Source organism: Phaseolus vulgaris, chromosome 7 (assembly GCF_000499845.2).
Source record: "Phaseolus vulgaris cultivar G19833 chromosome 7, P. vulgaris v2.0, whole genome shotgun sequence".
Taxonomy (NCBI): Eukaryota; Viridiplantae; Streptophyta; class Magnoliopsida; order Fabales; family Fabaceae; genus Phaseolus; species Phaseolus vulgaris.
The window spans coordinates 1,933,714-1,957,013 of record NC_023753.2 but is presented as its reverse complement, the minus strand read 5'-3'; the positions used below and the strand labels follow the sequence as shown (position 1 = coordinate 1,957,013).

At 33.8% G+C, this 23,300-nt stretch overlaps 3 protein-coding genes across 7 annotated transcripts; 2 read left to right on the top strand and 1 right to left on the bottom strand.

The window, feature by feature from the left end:
- Positions 1-1,523: 1,523 nt before the first annotated feature.
- Positions 1,524-11,434, bottom strand: LOC137828643 (uncharacterized). 5 transcript variants are annotated; one of them, XR_011083932.1, is made up of 15 exons: positions 10,873-11,434; positions 9,198-10,324; positions 8,868-9,034; positions 8,155-8,321; positions 7,979-8,047; positions 7,533-7,605; positions 6,839-6,995; positions 6,449-6,740; positions 6,216-6,330; positions 5,939-6,102; positions 5,510-5,584; positions 5,005-5,407; positions 4,668-4,731; positions 4,139-4,190; positions 1,524-4,039 (listed from the first exon to the last, which is right to left on the bottom strand). XR_011083932.1 is itself a non-coding variant. In XM_068635300.1 (13 exons), exons 1-13 carry the CDS (start codon positions 11,224-11,226, stop codon positions 5,219-5,221), a joined length of 2,829 nt encoding a protein of 942 aa, XP_068491401.1. In that variant the 5' UTR covers positions 11,227-11,434; the 3' UTR covers positions 4,906-5,218. The 5 variants fall into 5 exon arrangements, 2 of the variants coding, with proteins under 2 accessions (XP_068491401.1, XP_068491400.1); XR_011083933.1 differs by having other exon boundaries at positions 4,139-4,731; positions 6,449-6,577; positions 6,698-6,740; XR_011083931.1 differs by having other exon boundaries at positions 4,139-4,731.
- Positions 11,435-14,923: 3,489 nt separating this feature from the next.
- Positions 14,924-17,231, top strand: LOC137828645 (cytochrome P450 CYP73A100-like). The gene is made up of 2 exons (XM_068635302.1): positions 14,924-15,860; positions 16,324-17,231. Exons 1-2 carry the CDS (start codon positions 14,980-14,982, stop codon positions 17,057-17,059), a joined length of 1,617 nt encoding a protein of 538 aa, XP_068491403.1. The 5' UTR covers positions 14,924-14,979; the 3' UTR covers positions 17,060-17,231.
- Positions 17,232-18,315: 1,084 nt separating this feature from the next.
- Positions 18,316-22,741, top strand: LOC137828644 (aluminum-activated malate transporter 4-like). Its single transcript, XM_068635301.1, has 6 exons — positions 18,316-18,910; positions 19,178-19,318; positions 19,437-19,706; positions 20,146-20,282; positions 20,356-20,502; positions 21,932-22,741. Exons 1-6 carry the CDS (start codon positions 18,412-18,414, stop codon positions 22,541-22,543), a joined length of 1,806 nt encoding a protein of 601 aa, XP_068491402.1. The 5' UTR covers positions 18,316-18,411; the 3' UTR covers positions 22,544-22,741.
- Positions 22,742-23,300: the final 559 nt, after the last annotated feature.

The window sequence follows — 23,300 nt, the reverse complement described above, 5'->3', positions numbered from 1 at the left end:
TTAACTTATCTTATACTTTTATTTTACAATTGTATTACTCACTACCTCCATTTCATTTGCCTAATTTTTACTCAAACAACAAATTATTTCATCAAGTTTACAAATAAAAAAAACCCTAATTTCTTCCAAATATAAGATTTTGATTTTTCAATTCAATTACAGAATTTTATTTGCATAATGTATTTTTTAATTATGTATTTCCAATTTTGATAAAATTGACTGGTTATGCTATCAAAAGCCTAATGGAATGATAATAGTGTTTGTAAATTCGATAGGATTGATTCTTATTTTATTTTTTTTGTGTGAACTCATCGACCTTGTTAACCACACTGAACTGAATCTCCTTCTCCTGCACCTAAGTGTTGCCAAATTAATTGTGATTTCCAAAACATTAATTAAATAAGAATAAGCTGTGACAGATGAGTATTTTTGTTTTAATAGATCAAAATTTACATTATTTTAAAAGAAATAATGAGTTATACTTAATTTCAAAAATGTCAGTGCACATCTTATTTATGGTTACAAATAATACATTAGAGGATCTGAGTAGTAAAACTTATTTATCTTATTTTCAAGTGTTTAACCTTTTACTAGATAATATTTGAAACAAAACAAAACTAAAAATTGCTATATTTTCCTTTAGTTATAACGTATTATAGCTTTATTATAAAATTTGAATACTTCGTACATTTTTTACATTATTAAAATCACATAAAAATAATGCTTCTAAAATGTTTGACCGGTAGTAATTATTTGTGAAATTAGAGAATTACTATAATTTAATGTTAGTATCCAGCATTAAATTAAAGTAAAAATAATAGTACTGAAAATTTTAAATTTTATTTGTAGTAATAGAGAATTATTATAATTTAATTTTAATATCTGACATGGAAATTATTACATTTTCATTTTTATATTAATGTTAATTATTTTGAATTTATTTGTTTCTTTTAATCCAAGGTTGAAAATAAATTTAGTATGGACATTTAATGTACAGCAGCTTCAATTATTGTCTCACCTAATAAATAGTAGAAAAGGTCCCACGTAGGCATCATTAATTTATTTGTAAAAGCATACAGCATCTATTCTATGTCTTGGCTTTCATGACATTACCATTCATAAATAATGAAAAAACATAATATTAAAGAGAAACTATATTATATAATACAGAGAAAAAATTATTCGACAATCCGAAATATCTACGGTGCATGCCAAACTTTCATGACTAAATTTTTTGTCAGGATTAAATTTCTTATTATTAAAAATTAATTTATTGAGAAATTGGTAATGAAATACTACATAATTCTAAACATCATTATTATAAATGATTAAATACATTGTTTTAGAACTAAAGACTACTGAGAAATTTGGGTAAAACACAAATAAATCGATGTATATTTAGCTGTCAGTTTAACCAAAAAGTCCGCGTGGTAACGTGCGGGCCATAGCTTACTACCAAAAACGTGCACAGAAAAAAAGGCAGAGAAGACTCGATTGAAAAGTGGATATTGAGTCTTCATGAATAAGGCAAGCACGAAACAAAATGAATTTCTACAACCGAAAAATACCCCACAATAAGCATGTGCCATTGTTACTACAACTTACATCACCGCTACACTGCTGAACAAATCATTTATTACAGATACACACCAATTCCACCAGATAGTATTTTCATTTCCATATCTAGATCTAACTCACGAACATTTGTGAGTACTGACCTCCCCAAACTAGTTTTTCGAAAAAGTGGAATAATAATCATTACTGTACTGGCTCTACCCATAAAATGTGGGGAATTAGAGACAAGTCAACGTGGGCTTCACTGAGGACAAAAGGCCACATCCTTATGCAAACCGAGGCAGAAGTTCTTTCCCAGTGGAAGAAAACCATTCAACATCAAGTTTTGCATTCGGATTGAACGAGATATTAGTGCTTTCGCTCGGTTATTTAAAAAAATTCTACATAAATTTAGTACAACAATCTCCACAAAAAACTTGGGGAAATACTAGTAACAAATAAAGAGGCTTGCCTTCTACTAGGGTTGAGACAAACAGATTTGACAGATAGCGGCAGGGAATAGGGAGTAGGTAGTAGGGGTGGAAAAATTTATGGGTAGCTGGACCAACAAGGACAGGGAATTCTGCTCAGATAACTTCATATGCCTAGCATCTCTCACATAACATGCAATTGCAAACTATGCTAATATATCTGTTAGCTGGCTTAATATTCCCCCTAAAATACCAGTTTTGCAGTATTTCTTACCTGAAAAAATCGGCACCATGGGGTCCACATAAATGGAATATGAACATTTTAAAATGACTCGACAGAATCTGCTTTCCTTTTAGGTATATACTTCACAAAAATGGTTGGTGGAACATGCTATTTAAGCTACACATCAAGAGATAAGGATATTTATTAAATGAATAAACGGCTCACAGACATCAAGCAAAAGAGAGTTTTCTGTAGGTATAAACAGGTACAATCCACCCACATAAAACAATCCCGTTTCGAAGACTTACCATTGATTTGTACAGCCAAGGTACATATCAACATTAGTATGTCAATATTTGAGATAGGTCTTACGTTTCTCCATGATAAATATTTATCCAAAAATATAGGAAAGTCAACAAGTAGTTGTTTCAAATTTCAGAACTCCTAAATTAGTAAAGCTATACCAATCAAGTAAACCTTTTTTCTCACTGGGTGAGGTAGAAACTTTCCACACTCAAGGTACAACAACATTAGCATGACTACATTTGAGGCAGGTCTGTTTTGTTCTCCAATCATCTACGGAAAAATGCTAGTCGCATGTTTCCGACGGTAGTCAGGTAAACCTCTTCCCTCTGGATGAGGTTGACTATATGACTATTTACTCTATCGTAATGCGTAAACAATGGCTGATGATTATTTACTTAAATTGCAAGGCCATTTTATTTTCTATCCATCATAAATTAAAATATAAAAAAGGTAAACTGACAGGTTAAATTGTAAAAGAATTGGCCAAAACCTTTTCTGTGCATGATAAACATTGCAAATGAGTTTGAATCTGGAGGTGGGTTATTTTCAGGTTATCAAAAGCGGATGGCAGCCTCTATGGTGGAGGTAGACGCATAATAACAAAAAGAGACTGCAAAAATAAATTTAAAACGACAAGATCTGGACTCAAATCTTGAAAGAATTTGATAGAGTTCTTCACATTGTCTTTGAACTGAATTATTTGGAAACACGGGTTTAGTTAAAAACAAAAAAAAAAACATGCAACGTGATTCAGAAGTTCTAAAAATACAGAACCAAATCCCGAAATTCAAAAAAAAAATCAGCACATGATCATTGAATAGATGAAGAACAAAAACAGATACATTGAGAACATGAGTGAAAAAGAGATGAAGAATAAGCAAGGGAAAAAATGACACGTTATAATAGCATCATCGCAGCACCATAACGGTAATTTAACAGCATTGAGTTATTTTTTAGTTCCCTTATGGTGGGGCATCCCAACCCTATTCGCGACCATCCTCTCCCACTAAATTTTAAAATACCCAAAGCCCAGGTATTAAGGGGAAGTGTGAATAAGTACGTATGCGTATTGCATTCTACAAGAAATGAATTCTCCCAAAAAATAAAACTCAATTCCATCCTCAAAAACAAATAAGACATTAAATCAACATGTTCGTCAATGAATCTCAAAGAAAAGAACAAGATTGGCCAATACCAAACAATATTAGGTGTTTAGGACTGCATGAAACAGGAGCATAGCCCAAAACAATGTTTAATCAGAGGAAACAACTCAGGAAGTAAGGCACATAGCCCGACAATCAAACCTAAACGCCATCTACATTTAACATAAGAAACACGCAGCAGGAAAGTTTTAACGCAAATTGCAAATTGGATATTCCTCAAATTTAGAAACAGGAATGAATATTAGGTTCACATTGTAAGAAACTGGATGCAAAGGACCATCAATGCCTTCAACACCCACAAAGATGAGAAAGGACTAGGACTTGAATATACTTACAAAAATTGCAGGACCAAGATGTAATACCTAAGATTTAAAAATGAAATAAGAATCAGATTCATTTTGCAATTTTAATCCATACCAAGAGCTTAACAGAATAATAGTTTCTGAATTTGAATTGCTCACCGTGAAATGAATTTGCTTCAAGAACATAGCCAAAGACATCCAGTGGAATTGCCTCCAAAATGACCCGCCATGGATAAGATGCAACACAAGTTTATTAGGATATGTGTATGTGTAAATTTAAGAAAAAAATATTAAAAAATAATACAACACAACAGATGGAAAGGCATGCTCAAGTACAATTCAAGAAATAAGATATCGACACACCTAAGCCATAACAGAAAATAAAAAGAAACATGCAGAAAAGGCCTATTGCTTGGGAATTCGACCATTATTTATACAGAAACCATTTAAAGGCAGCAACAACTAGACGTTGGAAGAGGAAGCAGGTTCAACACTGACCACTTCCCTCCCTCCCCCTAACTCATGTACCAGCTAACAACACCAACAATTAACGTGAGAACGTGCTCAAACAGCACCAACAACCATAGATTCCGCTCATGAAAAAAAAATTTACACTGTTAATGAAAATGGAAATCATAACTCATTCCAGCACGGTGAAATTAATCTCCCAATAAACGAGCCAAGGTACCTTCTCCCGGGTTCCTTTTAAGCATATAAGGATGAAGGGATGCCTCAAACCAGTGATATGTGTCCTGAATGAGAAATTAAATTAGAATCTCCAGAATCCAAGGAATATTTATGAATTGACAGTAACAATGAAAACCAAGGGTGACAAGAATAAAATCTATGCAAATACTATTAGCCAAAAAAATAAAAATTACCCAAAATAGAAAGAGTGAAGAAAGAATAAACCAGCCTATCAAAAATAACAAAATTAAACTTTCCGAGAATTGAATTGGAAGAGCAACGTTTGAAGTACAAATACAGCTACACTAAAGGAAACTGCCATTGGCAAGTTGTCTTACAATAGAAACAGTACATTCCACTGAAAGAACCGCCAGTAAAGTGTACGCCTGTAGAGAGACATCACCCTTTTTCACTTCAACATGCCGACAACTGTGATGACACTCCTTGGGCCATACACAGAAGATAGATAGTGCCAAATAAAATTAGAACCTCAATATCAATTGGATCATTATGTACAAATATCATTTTGGGAGTCAAATTCAGCAACATTGTTCACTTGCCAGTGATGAATGGGTGGTTCAGAGCTTGTGACACTGTCAACCTCTTGTCTGGATCCAAGACAAAAACTTTTTCCAGAAGATCCTTAAAGTTGGCCAACATTTTCGGATCCTCCCCGGGAGAGCCAGTGATGAGTGTCCCAATATCTTTTGGCTTTATGTTGAGAATCAGCCGCTTTATGGCCTATTAAGGAGTAGTGATAGCAACATTATTCAAACTCGTCAAAAAAATCCATTCATCACTGATAACAGACATGCTTGAAATACAATCTAAAGTCTAGATTACCTTTTTTGTCACAGGATCTTCCTCAGTTGCAAGAAAATTCAGGTCCTGATCAAAATGTTGTTCAGTAAATGCTCCCTACACGGAAGATAGTAAAAAAACAAGTAGATATCATTAATAACACAACAAATTTATGTACACCGAAAATTGAATTGAAGGTACAGCCAACATAAAACTAGTAATTTAGGAACTAAAGTCAAAATAGATACACAACAAACTTGTATCAAAGTTGAAATAATTCATACTTCCTAAAAAGTGGATTTTAAGCCTAACTTAATTTACAAAACCGGCTTGTAAGGTGAGATTTGCACTCACTTATATATTATGATGAATTGACCATATATCTAGTCGATGTAAGATCTCCAACAATACTCAACAATCAAACAGTAGCTCGACACAAATGAAAAAATAAACAAAACAATAAATGTATACCTTACGTAGCATCTTCTTTGGAAAAGGGCCCTTAAGTTCCATGTGAAGTCGTAGCATGTCATTGTTAGTAAGCCCAGGGAAAAGAACCTTACCTACATATAACTCATACAAACAACAGCCCACAGACCAAATATCCAACGGATGATCATATGACAAGCCAAGTACTGCATACAAACATTCAAAAAGCCCAAATAGTTACCAACCATCAGACATTCAACAAGAAAGAAATAAATCAGGGATAACAAAATCATAAATAAATACAATGAATGGAACTTACTTATTTCTGGGGCACGATAAAAACGACTCACAAGATATGGTGTAACTTCATTTTTACCAGCAAACATGGCATTACCAAAGTCACAAAGCTTCAAAACATTTTTAGCCTCGTTTACCTTGTCAGAAGAGAAAATTGATGATATAAAAGTTAGTTTAGATTTATAGATTTTTTTCCTTGAAATTACCGCACAAAACTAGGAAAAAAATATAAAAACAATAGTATTTAAGGCATACCAACATATTATCTGGCTTTATATCACAATGAAGAACACCACAATTCCGGAGATGCTTCAAGGCAATAAAAAGCTGTTTTGCGTATGCTCTCACAGCTGTTAGCCTAAGGCCAATATTGCGACCAAACTTCTTTAAAACCTCACGGAGATTCATATTAAGAGATTCAAAAACTAAACAAAGATGATTCCTGTATCTAAAACTTGAAAGGAAACGAACACAATGACGTTTATCATCTGGATCTGCACCTACTAGTTTCTTCAATATGACCAATTCATCCATACCAGCCTTGTACCTATGCACATTAGATATGTAGAACAGTGAGCAAAAATTAAACTACCCAAAAGAAAAAAAAAGTTCACTGATGATTCTCAAAAAGCAAACATCACTTACATGGTGTCATTATTACGAATTATTTTTATTGCTACTTCCTCTGGCTCACCATTTCCCATCTTTAGATTCTTTGCCCGAACAACTGTTGAAAAGACACCTCTCCCATGTGCAGCAGTGACTTCATATCGGCCATCAAGTATTTCACCAATACGGTAGCCTGCATAACAACGTCACCGCATAACACAATGAACAGGAAAACAAATATATCAGAGAAATTCCAACAATTGCAAAAAATCTTATACCCCCTAAAGATTCTACTACATGTTAACAGGTTTAGCTGACAGATCCACTGTAAATGTCTTAGGTAAATAAAGATGAGTAAAACATGCTATTGTCAAAACGTACCACTTTGGATCTTAAATGCCATCATTTAAGTAAAAAACTAAAAATGAAAGTTCAGGGAATGTCAATTGGGGGGAACTTGCATTCATGTATTGATTATTTCCAGTCAATCCTTCCTAAAACAACAAAATTAATGTAACATCTTTGATTAAAAAAATCCATGTCGTTACATTTGAAAGAACAAATATAAAGAAATGTTAACAATGGTCAACCAATAAACAAGTTATGTGAACAACTAATAATGTTTCTGGCAAAGACAGGCCAAAAATATTCGTCAAACTCTCAGGCTTCAATACAACAAATCAAAAGAAAGTTATCGAAACAGATAGACACAATCGAATGAATTACTTACTGTAATAACCCTCTGCATCATCCCAATTGTCATGTAGGCCAACCCTTTCAATCATTAAACCATCTCCTTTTCCCTAAAAATAAAGGTAGTAAATCTTAATAGTTAATATAAGAGCAAAAAAATAAATAAACAATCAAAGGTTTAACTATTCAAGTCAAGCAAAAAAATACTGTCATAATTGCAGAAGCAAGTAACTGCAATAAGTGTGGTTATGTCAAATGAGAAACAAACAAAAAATCCCCTATTACCCTAAAGGCAAATTAGGTTCATACAGAAAGGTTTTGGGAATTGTCACATACATAAACCAGCTGTATTAGATCCATCCATAATCAGAAACGATACCACAGCATACTACACTCTGTATCATAACACTATAATATGAAGCAATTGCAAATTCAAGTACACACATATACTTCAAATTAGAATAGTATGACCAAAACACTTACTGATCTTCGAACTCCAGTTGGTGTCTCCCCAAATATATCATCACAATACTTGTCCTCTGATCTTTCACTCTGTAATTATAATAAATGAGATTAAAAAATCCAACAGATATAAATACACACACACACACAGATATATATATATATTGAGTAATTTTTACTTCAAAAGAAGGGCAGACCTTTGGAGTACCCTCTCCCAGGCCTCCGGCAAGAGATATCTTCTGAGAAGCAGCATTCACATTTTCAGGAGATTTCCCAACAGCAAATGACGGCTCCACATAATCAGCATCATCATTCTTACCGTCATGCGCTTCAGAGATTTCAGTTGGAGTGTCTGTATCCTTGTCTAATAAGAGTGCATTACAAAGTTACTAAAAGAAGTCCAAGTAGGAAGATAACAAGGGGGAAATGGAATAATGATCAGCACTTTTAACATATCTTCTCTTCAAAAAATCTTTTAATTTCAGAATTCAATATAATGGCAATAATATAATAAAAATATCAATTATTATCTAAATATAGAAAAATGGTGACATGAATCTTGAATGGTGTACTTCAGGTGCGACCCAAACATGCAATGCTAATATTTAATACTCCATACAAGCTTCTTTTATGAGAGAGTTTGAGACAAATACTCAAAAAACATTTTTCATGAAAAATGTTTTCAAAAAAAACACAAAAGATTTAGGGGTGTGGGTCCCCCCATACTTGTGTTGTTGAAAAAGGTTAGTTCCTTATGCAAGAATTAAGATACCAAGTAATCATTTAAAAATCAAAATGACAACAAGAAGACTATAGGTGAAGACAGATAATTAAAACTTGTAACTAAAGGTAATTTAACTGGTACTATCAGCCCACACACAGATCAATAAAGAAACGAGGAAAACAATACCATTTCGTTCATTTCCAACCACTTCTACTTCCTGATGCTGCCTCTTGTATTTCTCCATTATTGCTTCCCTCCTTCTTCTACTCTCTTCTTTGATCCTGTTGAGATCTTCCTCTTCTTGCTCAGGTATATCCAATGTATCTTCCTCTAAGTCATCTGGTTCAACCTCACTGCAACGGTCAATGTACATAAAAATAAAAATACATAAATATAAAAAAAATGAAAGGTTCAGTGCATTGTTTGAAAAAACACTAACGGTGATTGAAAAGAGAAAAAAATATTTATAGAAGAAAATGGGATTTTGAAGAAAGCTTTTTAGTCTATGAAACATACCCTATTGGTTTGCTTTCATCCACTTCTGCAGTACTTCCCCTCAAGGTATGAACCTTTACTGGATTACCATAATTTTTTTTTCTATCCCAATGGTAATCATTTTCTTCATGTCTCGAATGTTTTCTATATCTATCACCATTGTCATTACCATCTTCATGACGCACACGCCTATCTTTACCATTTGCAGTGTCTCTATCTTTGTGCCTATATCTATCATCTCTATCATCTCGTCTTTCCCTCTCCTTAATATTATCCCTCTCTCGATTCCTGTCATCCCTTTCATTTTCCAGGTCTCTATCTCTCTTAGAGTCCCTTGTTCTGTCCCTACTTCTATCTCTTTCCTTGTCCCTTCTCGTATCCCTCTCAAACACTGTCTCCCAGCTCCTATCTCTTTCCTTTTCTTGCCTCCTGTCCCTATCCTCCCTTTCCCTGCTCCTACCTTTTTCTACATCCCTTCTATACCTCTCACGGCTCCTTTCGCGTTCTTTAACCCTTTTGCGGTCCCACTCAATGTCCTTACCCCTGCTTGTTTCCTCTTGTTTCTTTTCTCTGTACAAGTCCCTATCCCTACTCCTATCTCTATCCTGGGCCTCGCGATTGTGATATCCGCTACTGTATTCCCTTCTATCATCTACCACACTTCCATGACCATGTTCCCTTCCACGTGACCTCACTCTTTCCTCATCATAGTCATAGTCAGAGCGCCTTCTCTTGGAATGAACATATTCATCGTCTCTTGTATGACCAATTGACCTTGATCGACTTCTATATCTGCCATGAGAAGGAGAACTTCCTGATATTCTACCCTTGTCTCCTCCACTTTCGGATGATGAATTCCTATGGAAATATGTTTTTCTAACATTAGCCTCCAGTGTTTCATTATCAAAGTCACCTTTTAGTTTCTCATTCCCTTTAAAATGTCCAAGTTCCCCATTCCGCCATTTATCCCCCCTGGAAGATTTAGAATTCAAATAACCATTGTCCAGATCATCTGTAGCATGCTTTCCATCTTGAGTCTCAGCAATTGAACGATTAAGAGATACAACATCATCTGCATTGGTTGCAGGACTAATAAATTTATCAACACCGATGTCCTCATTAGTTTCTGAATTTATAGTGAGGTGTCCCTGTTCAGCACAAATGAAAAATTGAGTGCACATGCAGAAAACCAAGTGCTAGAGGTGATGCCAAATGAAATAAACAGTGCGTTAAAATCAGTCCATGAGCGAAATTAAATTTACAAAACTCATAACCAGCTCTTACAAATCAACTGTAAGCCACCAGTCTTCACTGAAACGCCTAGAGAGACTTCTTTTGCAATTCACTCAAGTTCGTGTAGTGCAACCAGGTTCTTACATATCTATGAGACACTGACGGGGTACTATACCAAAGCTCTCAGGAATTAAAAAAAAACTCATTATACGTCCAAAAACAAAGAATCGCAGTGCTCTGTTTGGTCATCGGGAGGAAGTGAGATACACCGAAAAACCTAAAATACTGAGAAATAAAAACCAATTTCGCAACCAAAAAACACAATTACGAAAACGGAAATTTCTTTCAAATCTACTCCAATGGCCTCTACTTTCTCCGAGACCAAACAGATATCACGTTTAGTAATACACAAAATGTAAACAAGCGAACTAAGACAAAATAAAAGAAATCAATCGCAACATACCGAATTTCGATCATCAGATTGAACATCTCGATCTCCAGTCGCCTTGATTTCACCAGGTTCGACGTCAGATTCCGTCTCTTTCTTTCCAACCTCGCTATCGAGAGCTTCGTCATCGAGGATCTCTCCTTCCTCCACATCGTCCTCCGGGAGATGTCTATGCGGAGTTGGAGAAGGAACAGCAGCAATGGTTCGATCATCGAATTCAATATCTTCGTCGCGCTTTTTGCTGCCGTGGCGGTGGCGGTGGCGATGGCGGTGGTGGCGGTGCTTGTGGCGCTTCGAGGATCTGTCCGCGTCCTCCGGTGAGGACGATCGGCGATGCTTGTGACGCGATTCACGGGCATCGGTAGCCATGATTGGATGAGAAGTTAGGGTTAGGGTTTTTTTGTGTTCGGGCTTGTATAGGAAGCTACAATGGCAGAAAAGCGAACGATTGTAGCACGCGCGGAGGTTTGGTATTGGATCAGATTGAGGACCTGACCTACAACTACAACTAGTTAATTTGTACGTGTTTTACAAGCGCGCCTACTTGTAGGCCTCTCAAGTAATCCTTCATGGCCCCTTTATTATCTTTCTCTCTTTTTTTTATGGTTAAACAAAAGCATATTATATTACCAAGTTAAATTATTGTGAATTATTTGAGAAGTAGTAATCTAAAGGGTGATAATACTTTTAACACCCACACACTGTAAAATATATCTACTTTACACCCTGATAAATTATTATTTTAATTATATTATTTTATTTTTTAATTTAAAATATTATTGTATTTTTGTAATTGGTTGTGAAATGTATGTTGTTTCCTATTTCAGTCCCAAGATAATTGATAACTAATGTATTGATTGGTGATACACATTAATATTTATGAATTGTAAAAGAATTTAATATGACATAATATAATTTTAGAATATTTGTTTCATTCAAAATCTACAATAAATACTTCAAAATCTACGATAAATATGGAGGACATAGTTTTAATATTCAGGTTTTCTTGTAATAATGTTGTTTGTTTATATATTATTTAAAATTTATGTGTAAATATTAGATTTTGGTGGTTTATTATTTACGTACTGTTTTTTTTTATGTTAAATAGACTTTTGAAGGTTGTGAATCGCGTTTTGAATGATACTCTATGATGAAAATTGTATGAAATTAAAATCATACATTTGAGATAATGTATGAACTGATATTTGTTTATTTATTAAGTATCATCAACTTACCCTTGTTTTTTTTTTATGATGAATGTATACGAGCAGATGATCATACGTGTGTAAGAGACTCTGAATGACTTTAAAATGTTATTTTAAACCTTATATTATAAATATTTGTATTTTTATAAATCATAAATATGTATTATGAATGTTTTGAAAAAAAGCTCAAAACTTGTGTATAAACATGTAAAATTTATATTATAAAAGTTAAATGTATTTATGGTATGTTACATCTTTACCTCCATACTTATGGTATGTTACATCATTTACCTCCATTCGTTGTTTTTGCTAATCTCTTCATTAAGTCAATAACCAGAACAACAGAAGCAAAACATTTGCGTCTCTTTAATCACACCACTTATTCATAACAATACCTCATGTTTATACCAATATGTTTTATACTTTATTATTTAAACACAAATTCAAAACCAAATTAAATGGTGTGTTAAAGATTTATCTGGTACATGATGAAATTTATATTTTAAAAGTTAATCGCATTGATCAAGAGAAACAAATCAAGTAGTTTTAAAGAAACACTATAATAAAGTAAAATAATAATAATAATAATAAATAAATAAAAAAATCTATATATATATACTAACTATTAAAATAATTAATTACAGATTATTCTAATTTTATCTTCTATAAGAGACAAGAAAGAATAAAAAAGAGACAAGGTTTAGTTTAATATATGTAATCATAACTCATAAAATAAAATAAATTTGACTTATAGAGTTAGGTGATATTTCTCATTATTAATTTACATTTACATAATTCCATTTTTAATTACGTATTTATTCTGTTTTACTAATTATACCATTTATGTGCATCTTTTTTTTCAATTACACTTTTACTATTTATTTTACTTTTAGTGTCTGAACCATCTCATCCTTTTATGTTCTTATAATTATTAGTAACATGTTATTTTTTTCTTTTCAAATTATTTATTCTTGTTGTTTTATTATTTATCTATGATATGGTAGCCGATACATAATTATTTATTTAAATTTTTTACTTTAAATATTATTTTAAGTATTTTCTCTAATAAAAATATAAGATATTTTGTCATGTTAAAACTATTGTTGAGTAATGGGAAGTATTTGACTTGAAATACGAATATGCTAAAAAAAAGATTTATATAAATATTATTTTGAAAAATGACCAAGTTTCAAATTATTAATATTAAGACTATTTTTTATCAGATTCATTAATTTGAAAATACTACATATGACATGAAATTAAAATGATTTTTTTTGTCTGAGATCATGCTTTATGATTTTAAAGTTCTCTCCTTCATGATTTGACCGTGCTTGATGTTTAAAACATAAGCCTGTAATTTTTTTAAAATTATTTGCTTTTATTGTCTTCACATTCCGAAAGCATATTTTTTCTCAAAAAGTCTATTCAAAATTCTCAATTTAATTTAAAATCCTATTTTTGTTGAGATTTTTAATAAATCGGGAAACTTTTATAAACCTAAGTCAAACTCATTCAAAAATGCATTATTTTAATAAAAATAAGTTTGTTTACTGATCTTTCTTTTATTGATCAAATATCTTTTCTTACAACAATAAACTTAATATTAATGATAAAGCTATGGAGAATATATGTCATTATATTTTTTGAAACTCACGGTATTATTCATGAAGTAACACCTCCGTGGGAGATCCCATAACCTTTCATTGTATATAAGTGGGTGCAAACCTCAACCCTATGAGCCAGTGTTATGGGATTGAGTTAGGCTTAAAGTCCACTCTGTGATATTGATATTTCTAACTACTATTGTGGAATCTATAAATGTTTTATTTGAAAATGATTTTCCTTTAAAGATAGAATTGTCGGTGGTTTTTAACAGGTAGAACTTACTACCATTAGAATTTTAATTTCCTTTTCTCGTATTTTTAATTTAGAAATTAATCAAATAGATGTTAAAATTGTTTTCTTAAATGTGATTTACAAGAGAAAATACTTATGAATGAACATAAGGGTTTTATAAAGTTAGGTGTCAACACTCAAGTTGTCAAATAAAATAAAACGTAATTGATTTAAAAAACACAAACATGATAAATTTGTAATAATATATTAAAATATTAAAAAGGGATTAAATTAAAAAAAAAACTAGAAAAATACGTTTTATTTAATTTGACAAAACTTTTAAAAAATAACAAATAAAATATTATAATTTATTTTATTAAAATATAATAGACTGATAAATTTAGTTAAAAAAAGCTAAAATCTAAATATTTTTTATTTTGATATCCATATAAACTTTTTAATAAAATAGTAGCAGAGAAAATTTGAATAGCAAATCTCTCCACCTTCCATATGACAAACAAGTGAATGTAAAGTAATATATATATAAAAAAAAAAATTGCCAAACCAGAATCCCTGTTTTATCATATACCAAAATTGACCAAAAGAGTGGTTTCAACAATGTAGGTACATGTTGGCATCACCAATCACATTATATTTTGAGTGGTAACATTATATTTTGAGTAGTAACAAACATATACCTCAGACACTAATAAAATAATATTTTAATCAATTATAATTTATTATTTAATTTAAAATATTATTATATTATTATAAGGTGGTGTGAATTATATATTTTTTCTGTATATAATGTGAAAGAAATATTTTTCTTATATTCTTGACTCAGCAATGGGGTGGCTTGGCTTCACCAAACACACATTTTGACTTCAAAAAATGGTTTATGGCCTATCACATCTCCATCCACCAACCTTGCTTTCAAGAATACTTTCAACACAGCCCATGGATTTCATCACAAACCATGGGGCACCAACTCCATCACTACTAATATATAAGCCTTTTCCCTTTCTACTCTAATTTATCTCACTCTTCCATTAACTTGAACCCCACAAACACATACACAAAAATGAGTTGTTTTCATAACAAAAAACCAATCTTTTCCTCTCTGGTTACATTATCACTCATTTCAATGACAAAACTCTTGCATTCTTATTTTTCCATACCCTTCTCACCATTCTATGTTTCCATTCCTATTGCCACTGTTCTTTTTGTTCTAATCATATACAATTTTTTCTTAGCTTCTAAAAACCACTCTTCCACTCCCCCGGGTCCTCTATCAGTTCCTATATTTGGTAACTGGTTGAAAGTTGGCAATGATCTCAACCACCGTGTTCTAGCGTCAATGTCACAAACCTATGGCCCTGTGTTTCTACTCAAACTGGGTTCCAAAAACTTGGTTGTGGTCTCTGACCCCGAGCTTGCCACCCAAGTGCTCCATTCGCAAGGTGTGGAATTTGGGTCGCGCCCACGAAACGTTGTGTTTGATATCTTCACTGGAAACGGCCAAGACATGGTTTTTACTGTTTATGGTGAGCACTGGCGCAGAATGCGCAGAATCATGACGCTGCCATTCTTCACCAACAAGGTTGTCCACAACTACAGCAGCATGTGGGAGGAGGAGATGGAGTTGGTGGTGCGTGACCTCAAGGTGAATGAGAGTGTGAGGAGCGAAGGGATTGTTATCAGAAAGCGGCTTCAGTTGATGCTATACAATATCATGTATAGGATGATGTTTGACGCCAAGTTTGAGTCACAAGAGGACCCTTTGTTCATTCAGGCCACGAGGTTTAACTCTGAGCGAAGCCGTTTGGCACAGAGTTTTGAATACAATTATGGAGATTTTATACCATTGCTCAGGCCATTCTTGAGGGGATACCTGAACAAATGCAAGGACTTGCAATCTAGGAGGCTTGCATTTTTCAACACCCACTATGTTCAGAAAAGAAGGTAATCAATATTTATTAGCCTCAAGTTTTGATATAGGAAAATTTACCCTCCCAAAGATACAACTATCCATCATATTTACACAAATTCTTATCAAAGTCTTCAAGATAATGCTTACAATCCTATGTCCAACATGGTTGACATGTATGTATGGTCAAGTTTTCTGTTCACACTAGTTGCAGTGACTTAAATTTGATATTTTCTGACAAAGGGTGATACATGAATTCCATTTTATAACTTTTGCTGAAGTTAATGGTATTTCCTAGCCTTGCACTAGGCTTGTCTTTAACCAGTCCAAATTTCATGAGTTAAAGTTTTGTATGTTACCCTACATATGCATTGTGACAAGGACTAATTTGATTGAACAAATGTATCTTTCTTAGGACTTCAAGTATAACTTTTATTTTTGATAACTTCTTTATATTCTGTTCATAATGGGGGTATTTGTTGGTGTATTGCTCTGCAGACAAATAATGGCTGCCAATGGGGAGAAGCACAAGATCAGCTGTGCAATTGATCACATCATAGACGCTCAGATGAAGGGAGAAATCAGTGAAGAGAATGTGATATATATAGTAGAAAACATCAATGTTGCAGCAATTGAGACAACATTATGGTCCATGGAATGGGCAATAGCTGAGTTGGTGAATCATCCAAGCGTTCAAAGCAAGATACGTGATGAGATATCAGAAGTGCTTAAAGGGGAGCCAGTGACGGAATCAAACCTACACGAGCTACCATACTTACAAGCAACTGTGAAAGAAACACTGAGACTTCACACCCCAATTCCTCTTTTGGTGCCTCACATGAACCTGGAAGAAGCAAAGCTAGGAGGGTACACAGTACCAAAAGAGTCCAAGGTGGTGGTAAATGCTTGGTGGCTTGCCAATAACCCATCATGGTGGAAGAATCCAGAGGAGTTTAGGCCAGAAAGGTTTTTGGAAGAGGAGTGTGCAACAGATGCTGTTGCAGGAGGAAAGGTTGATTTTAGGTTCGTGCCATTTGGTGTGGGAAGGAGGAGTTGCCCTGGAATCATACTTGCATTACCAATACTTGGACTTGTGATTGCAAAGATGGTGTCAAATTTTGAGCTCAGTGCTCCACAAGGGACAAAGATAGATGTGAATGAAAAAGGAGGGCAATTCAGCTTGCACATTGCAAACTACTCCACTGTGTTGTTCCATCCAATTAGGACCCAATGATTTGGGTCACAAAAAGCATTCAAGTCTTAAGTCCACCGTTGCTTAATTTCCAATATGCATTTGTATTTCTTTCCACTTCAATTACATACAGTATATGCCTGTAACGTTTCTCCATGAGACAGTTTGAATCTGTTCTTATCACTATTCAACAGTACAAAACATTTTTTTGTAACCTGTCATATGTAACTTTGTTTCTTTTGCTTTGGTCTCTTAGCTAGGGAAAACTCATAGCATGCTACTGCAATCAAGTAAATGAATTAGTGATAGAAAAAATTCACCAAACTACATTAGGGCACCCCGTATAAACTAAAATTATTAATTTTTTTTATCTCCACCATTTATCATATAAGAATGATACAACACCATGGTTAAGTGAATGTTGAAGAGAAAAGAGTAAGTTTCTCTTCCCATTCTCCAATTACGTGTTTTATTTGTGTAGTTTGTTTCAATATAAAAAGGTATCATTCGTGAATGTCTTAATCCTTTTCTGCAACCCATGCCTATCTGGTACACCAAATTTCTTTTAGATCAAAATTTATTCAACAAATCTATGGTGATGTCGGATAGTGTGCGTCCAACTCATACACATGCACAAATTTTGTGGTCCACAGCATTTTGTTTCAACCATCATCTTCATTATGTTCTTCCACTGCTTCTCTTTCTCTAGACCCCTCTGTACCAAAGACTGCAAGCTTCTCGTGACTTCAACACCCAGAAGCAGAAAAAAAAGTTTTGATTTCGTGACTTCACTTCAACTTTTGTTCACTTTTTCAATCAATTTTAACTGTTTCCGTTTTTATATCTGTTAGAATTTAAAGCTTTTAAAAACAAGTTTTAGAAACAAATTATATAAACAACAAAGAGAAGCAGAAATCTAAAGAATGTTATTATTACCTTTCTGAAAGAAGTCGCAGATGAAGAATGTTAGAAAGAAGGGCGACATAAGGAAAGAAAAGGGATCAGGAGTGTCCCGCACTAGAGAAAAGAAAGAAGAAAGAGATGTTTGCAAAGAGATAAGAAAAGAAAATAAGAAAATTGAATAAAAAATAAAAGAAGTGGATCTTCTAGTGATAAAGGAGATATAATAATAAATACAAATACTTTTTATTCAAATACAAAAAAATATTTATATTTTATACTCTGTTTTTTAATCAAGAATTAATAAATCTCAAGTAGTTCGAGATTATGCTGTAAAGGAAAACTATTAAACTCTGTTTTGAAACGTTAAATATGAAGATAAAAATGGAAGAAAATTTGATGAAGTATTTTTTTTTTTTCCAAAAATAACAATAACGAAAGAAGGGTGTCACTTGGCCGGTTCATGTGCTCTTCCTTCGCTTCGCCACACCCACATGCAAAAGTCCCTTCATTTTCTCTGTCTCCTTCAACTCTCTTCCTCTGTTCCATTCAGAAATGCTCTCTGCCTCATCATCACCACCAGCACCACCACCATCATCGTTTCATCCTTCACAATGAATAAGTTCACGCATTCAGAGAGATTTACCGCACGAGTGGGGTCATTCAGACACAGTTTTCTAGAGAAGAGCAAAGAGAGGCTCCTCTCCAAGAGGGACTTGGTTGGTTTCAATGACGAAGGCAATGACCCCTCCAAGCGATCTTTCCTCGACGCCCTCTCTGATCGCGTCGTTGGCCTCCACAACTGGTCCAAAGACATTGCCTCCAAATTGTACGAGATGGGTCGCAATGATCGGCGCAAAGTTGTCTTTGCGATCAAAGCTGGCTTATCCTTAGCCATTGTCTCACTTGTCATTTACATTGAGGAGGAACAGTTTAGCAAGTACTCTATCTGGGCAATCCTCACTGTTGTCGTCGTTTTCGAATTCAGCATAGGTATTCCATAGTTTCTCAATGCTTTTATGAGCTTTCAAAGAAAATTTTGTATGCTACACCATTCTGATTAATTTCCACGAGCTATGTAATCAAATTTATATACTTTTTCCGAGTAGATGTATGAAAATTGGTCGAAATTATTAACAAGTGGTAGATTCATACTATTTGATAATTTCTAGAGTTTTGTAATAAATTGTTGTATGATGAGACTTGTGTTTATAGTCTCAACCAATCTCTACTTGATGCCCTTTTGTTGTGGGAGTGTAGGTGCAACCCTGAATAAAGGTTTCAATCGTGCTTTGGGAACACTTTCTGCTGGAGTGCTTGCTCTGGGTATTGCACAACTATCGGTGTTCGTTGGTCGAGCTTTTGAGGAGATTATGATTGTGGTCTCTATTTTTATTGCTGGTTGGGCAACATTCTTTACATCTTTTTTGGTGAAAACATTTTACCTTAGTTGATGCAACATTCGGATGATGATGATATATGTGTATGTGTCGGATGACAGTGTTGTTGTGGTGTGCAGGATTTTTTGCGAGCTATGTGAGGCTGTACCCTGCGATGAAGCAATATGAATATGGCTTTCGTGTATTCTTGTTGACATTTTGTATTGTGTTAGTGTCTGGGAGACACGGTTTGCAATTTTTCTCAACAGCTTTTTACAGATTGCTTCTAATTGGTATAGGTGCTGGTGTAAGTTTGTCTGTGAATATTTGCATTTATCCCATCTGGTCTGGGGAGGATCTGCACAAGTTGGTGGTGAAAAATTTCACTGGAGTTGCAGCATCTTTAGAAGGTTTTCCTCTTCTTTTCTCACGTCACTTGGATCCTGAAATATTGAAAAGATGCAAAACATTTAATAAATATACAGCATTAAAGTAAATTTTTAACTTCATGCATGCACTTTAACACTATAAACTAATTAAAAATTACTTTAGATATTCTTTAAAGCGAGACACCGCCAAAAAAAGAAGTATGACTCTTACAAAACTCAAGAGTCTAACGATAAATCACAATCTATAATTGAATGAAATTTCAAGAAATAATATATTAGGAACTTATAGAAGTGTAGTTTTTGCTTAGTAACTCTTCAGTTTTGGTACTTTATAAGGGTTTTCAATGCTTGTCGTCATACTTTCAGTGAATTCGTCAGTGTTGTATGCGCTGGTTCCACATTTTTTTAGCCTGTTCTTGCTGCTGACCTTCTAGGTTGGTTTGTATGGTGCTTTTTTTAGGTTGTGTAAATGGGTACCTGCAATGCGTTGAATATGAGAGGGTCCCATCCAAAATACTAGTTTATCAAGCCTCTGATGACCCTCTTTACCGTGGTTATAGAACAGCAGTGCAATCGTCAACTCAAGAAGAGACTCTGGTATCCCTTCTTTCAAGACTTAACACTAAAGCTATGGTGTCCACATCTTACAAGTCTATTTTTGCTATTGCAGGTAGATTTTGCATTATGGGAACCACCTCATGGTCCATACAAGATGTTCAATTATCCTTGGAAAAGCTATGTCAAAGTTAGTGGAGCATTGAGGCATTGTGCTTTCATGGTCATGGCAATGCATGGATGCATACTTTCAGAAATACAGGTGAAGGAAACATCTCCTTCATTGATTTTGTATTTTTGTTATTGTTTTATGCTACCTTGTCAGGCAAATTGGATTTTGCACGTATGAACTTTTGATTTCATATTGGTGACTAAATATGGCCGATTACCACTTTTCGTGAGTTTTTTTTTTTTTTTTCACATCACAATGGTTGTTTGCTTAATTGATCCTTTCTGCTTTCAGTCCTCTGCAAGCACCCAGCAACATATAAGATTATATGACCTTCCCTTCCATGATAGTAGTTCCCTTCTTTTTGGTACATAATTACTAACAAAATACGCATAAACTTGAAAAAGCATATTGGAAGAAAGAAGGGAATGGATCCTAGAGAGAGAAAACATAATAATGTGAATAGTGAGTGTATATAGAAGAACTACAGAAAAAACAGATAAACAAAAAATTAAATATGGTTGACATAAAACTGATTATGGTTGACATAAAACTGATTATGGTTGAGATTCCCCTTCAAGTTGAGAATTTATGTTCAACATGTATAGCTTGGAACGAAGATCTTGGAACGAAGATCTTGGAACAAGGTGATAAAACTTCGATGAAGATGTATGCGAGGTGATGAGAAGAAGCCACTAGAAAGAGTTTGAGTAAACCATAATTAACTTTCTCAAGAAACAATATGGCAGTTGATCTCAACTCAATGGGCTTATTGCGGTCATGGAAAACCTGATTAGCAACTATTTGGAGTGCAGATTGATTGTCAAGCTAGACATTGAAACTTAGATGAGTATCTTGTGAATGATTGAACATTGAGTATATGGGCAACCCCAGCCCTATCCGAATCACTAAAGGCTTTATGTGGGAGGGAGCTGGTTGCTGATAGAAAAATATCTGAGTTGGGTGCTTGCTTTAAGTAAAGAAGAATGCAAAAGATAGCTTGTGAATGAGTTTTGGTAGAGCAAATACAAATTGGCTAACATGTGTGATGTCAGGACGGGCAGTGATTAGATAGATTAATTTAGCAATGAGGTGACAATAAGTTTATGCATCTGGGATAGATTATCCAGTAGGGAAAGAGAGGCAAGTGGAACAGTCCATGGGTGTAAAAGCTTTGGCCAAGAGTATGCCGCAATCTGAAACAGAAAACATAATAATGCAGACTTCATACTTCTATTGTGAATAGTATGGATATATACATAATGAGATAACCAAGATGAGTATAAAAAGAAACAGAAAACTAAACATAGTTGACATAAAACTGATTATGGTTGAGAATTACAAATTTGAATGGATTGCGGCTTAACTATTTAAGTTTATGCACATTTAGTGTTTCACATGATCAACTACCGAATATGATCTGGGAAGTAATTATTATAAAAGTGAATCCTAATAACTTGTGATTAGATAGATATCAGTATACATATATTATCTATTCTTATATATATTGTTTATGTCACAGTCCCCTCCAGAGAAGAGACTGGTTTTCTATGAAGAACTTCAAAAGGTTGGTATTGAAGGAGCTAAAGTATTGCGAACACTTGGAAGCAAAGTGGAAAGGATGGAAAGGCTAAGCAGCGATGAGATCCTCTTAGATGTTCATGAAGCAGCGGAACACTTGCAGATGAAGATTGACAGATTGTCATTCCTCCTAGTCAACTATGAGAACTGGGAAGCTGCAAGACTACAAAAGGAAAAAGAAAATGATAATTTGATGGATGTTAAAGACTTCTTGAACAAGCAACCAGAAATAACTTCCCTGAATGAAATAAGGGATGATCCAAAACTTAACATAAAAATAGAACCTTCCACGCCTTCCACGCCAGAATCCCATCTTCCACAGACTGCAAAAAGTTTATTGGGGAGGTCAAATTTATCTTTTTTCGCAGATAGCGTAAGCGAGACAGAATCCAAAGTGTATGAAAGTGCGAGCTCATTGTCTTTGGCAACATTTGCTTCAAACTTGATCGAGTTTGTTGCGAGACTTCAAAATCTGGTGGATGAATTTCAAGATCTTAGTGAGAAGGCTAAATTTAAAGACCCCTTTGAAGTTGAACAACCTCTGTTGAAGTAGGAGTTACAGTCTCCTTGTTTGTAGATTGGAGGTCATGAAAGATGTCAAAGATGTTTTGTTTCACTTTGGAAAATAACTTTGAAGCTGAAGTTGCATTATTTTTTCTGGAAAAGTGGCAGCATTCAAACAACTTCCAAAATATCTCATCTTTATATACTCTTATGATTTATAAATAATCATCTCTGACTTTTTTTAGTCTGTAAAGGTGTCTCTTCAATCTGCTGAAAGTCTGTAACATCGCTTCTGTTTACAGAGATTATACATGAACATGAGCATGGGAAAGGTTCTGCAGTAGGACAAAATGAAGCCAAGAACATGAGATGCATGAATTTTTCTATCAAGCAAATATTTTATACCTTTGGTGGAAGTATGCAAACGCTACAAATATACAAGAAAAGGGAATTTAACTAAAATATAGTGTCTAATTATTTTAGATTGTTATCTCGTCATGCATAATTTATTTATATTATAATAATAATTTAATTATTTTTAAAGTTATATCTAAAACAATCAAATGGAATAATTATGTGATTTTTTTTTTATCGTGGCCATGTACGGAAATTTGAGTTGAGAAAATGAGGTATTTAGAATTATTAAAAGATTAAAACAAAAGTGAATTTTAATGGAATTGTTTATCCTCTAATATAAGAATAACTTGATCTTATGCATCAACTTTAAGCTTCATTGTTGTTATTTTGACAAATCTGAAAGCGATCTAATAAATTATGAGATAAACTTAAAATAAAAATTCAGTAAC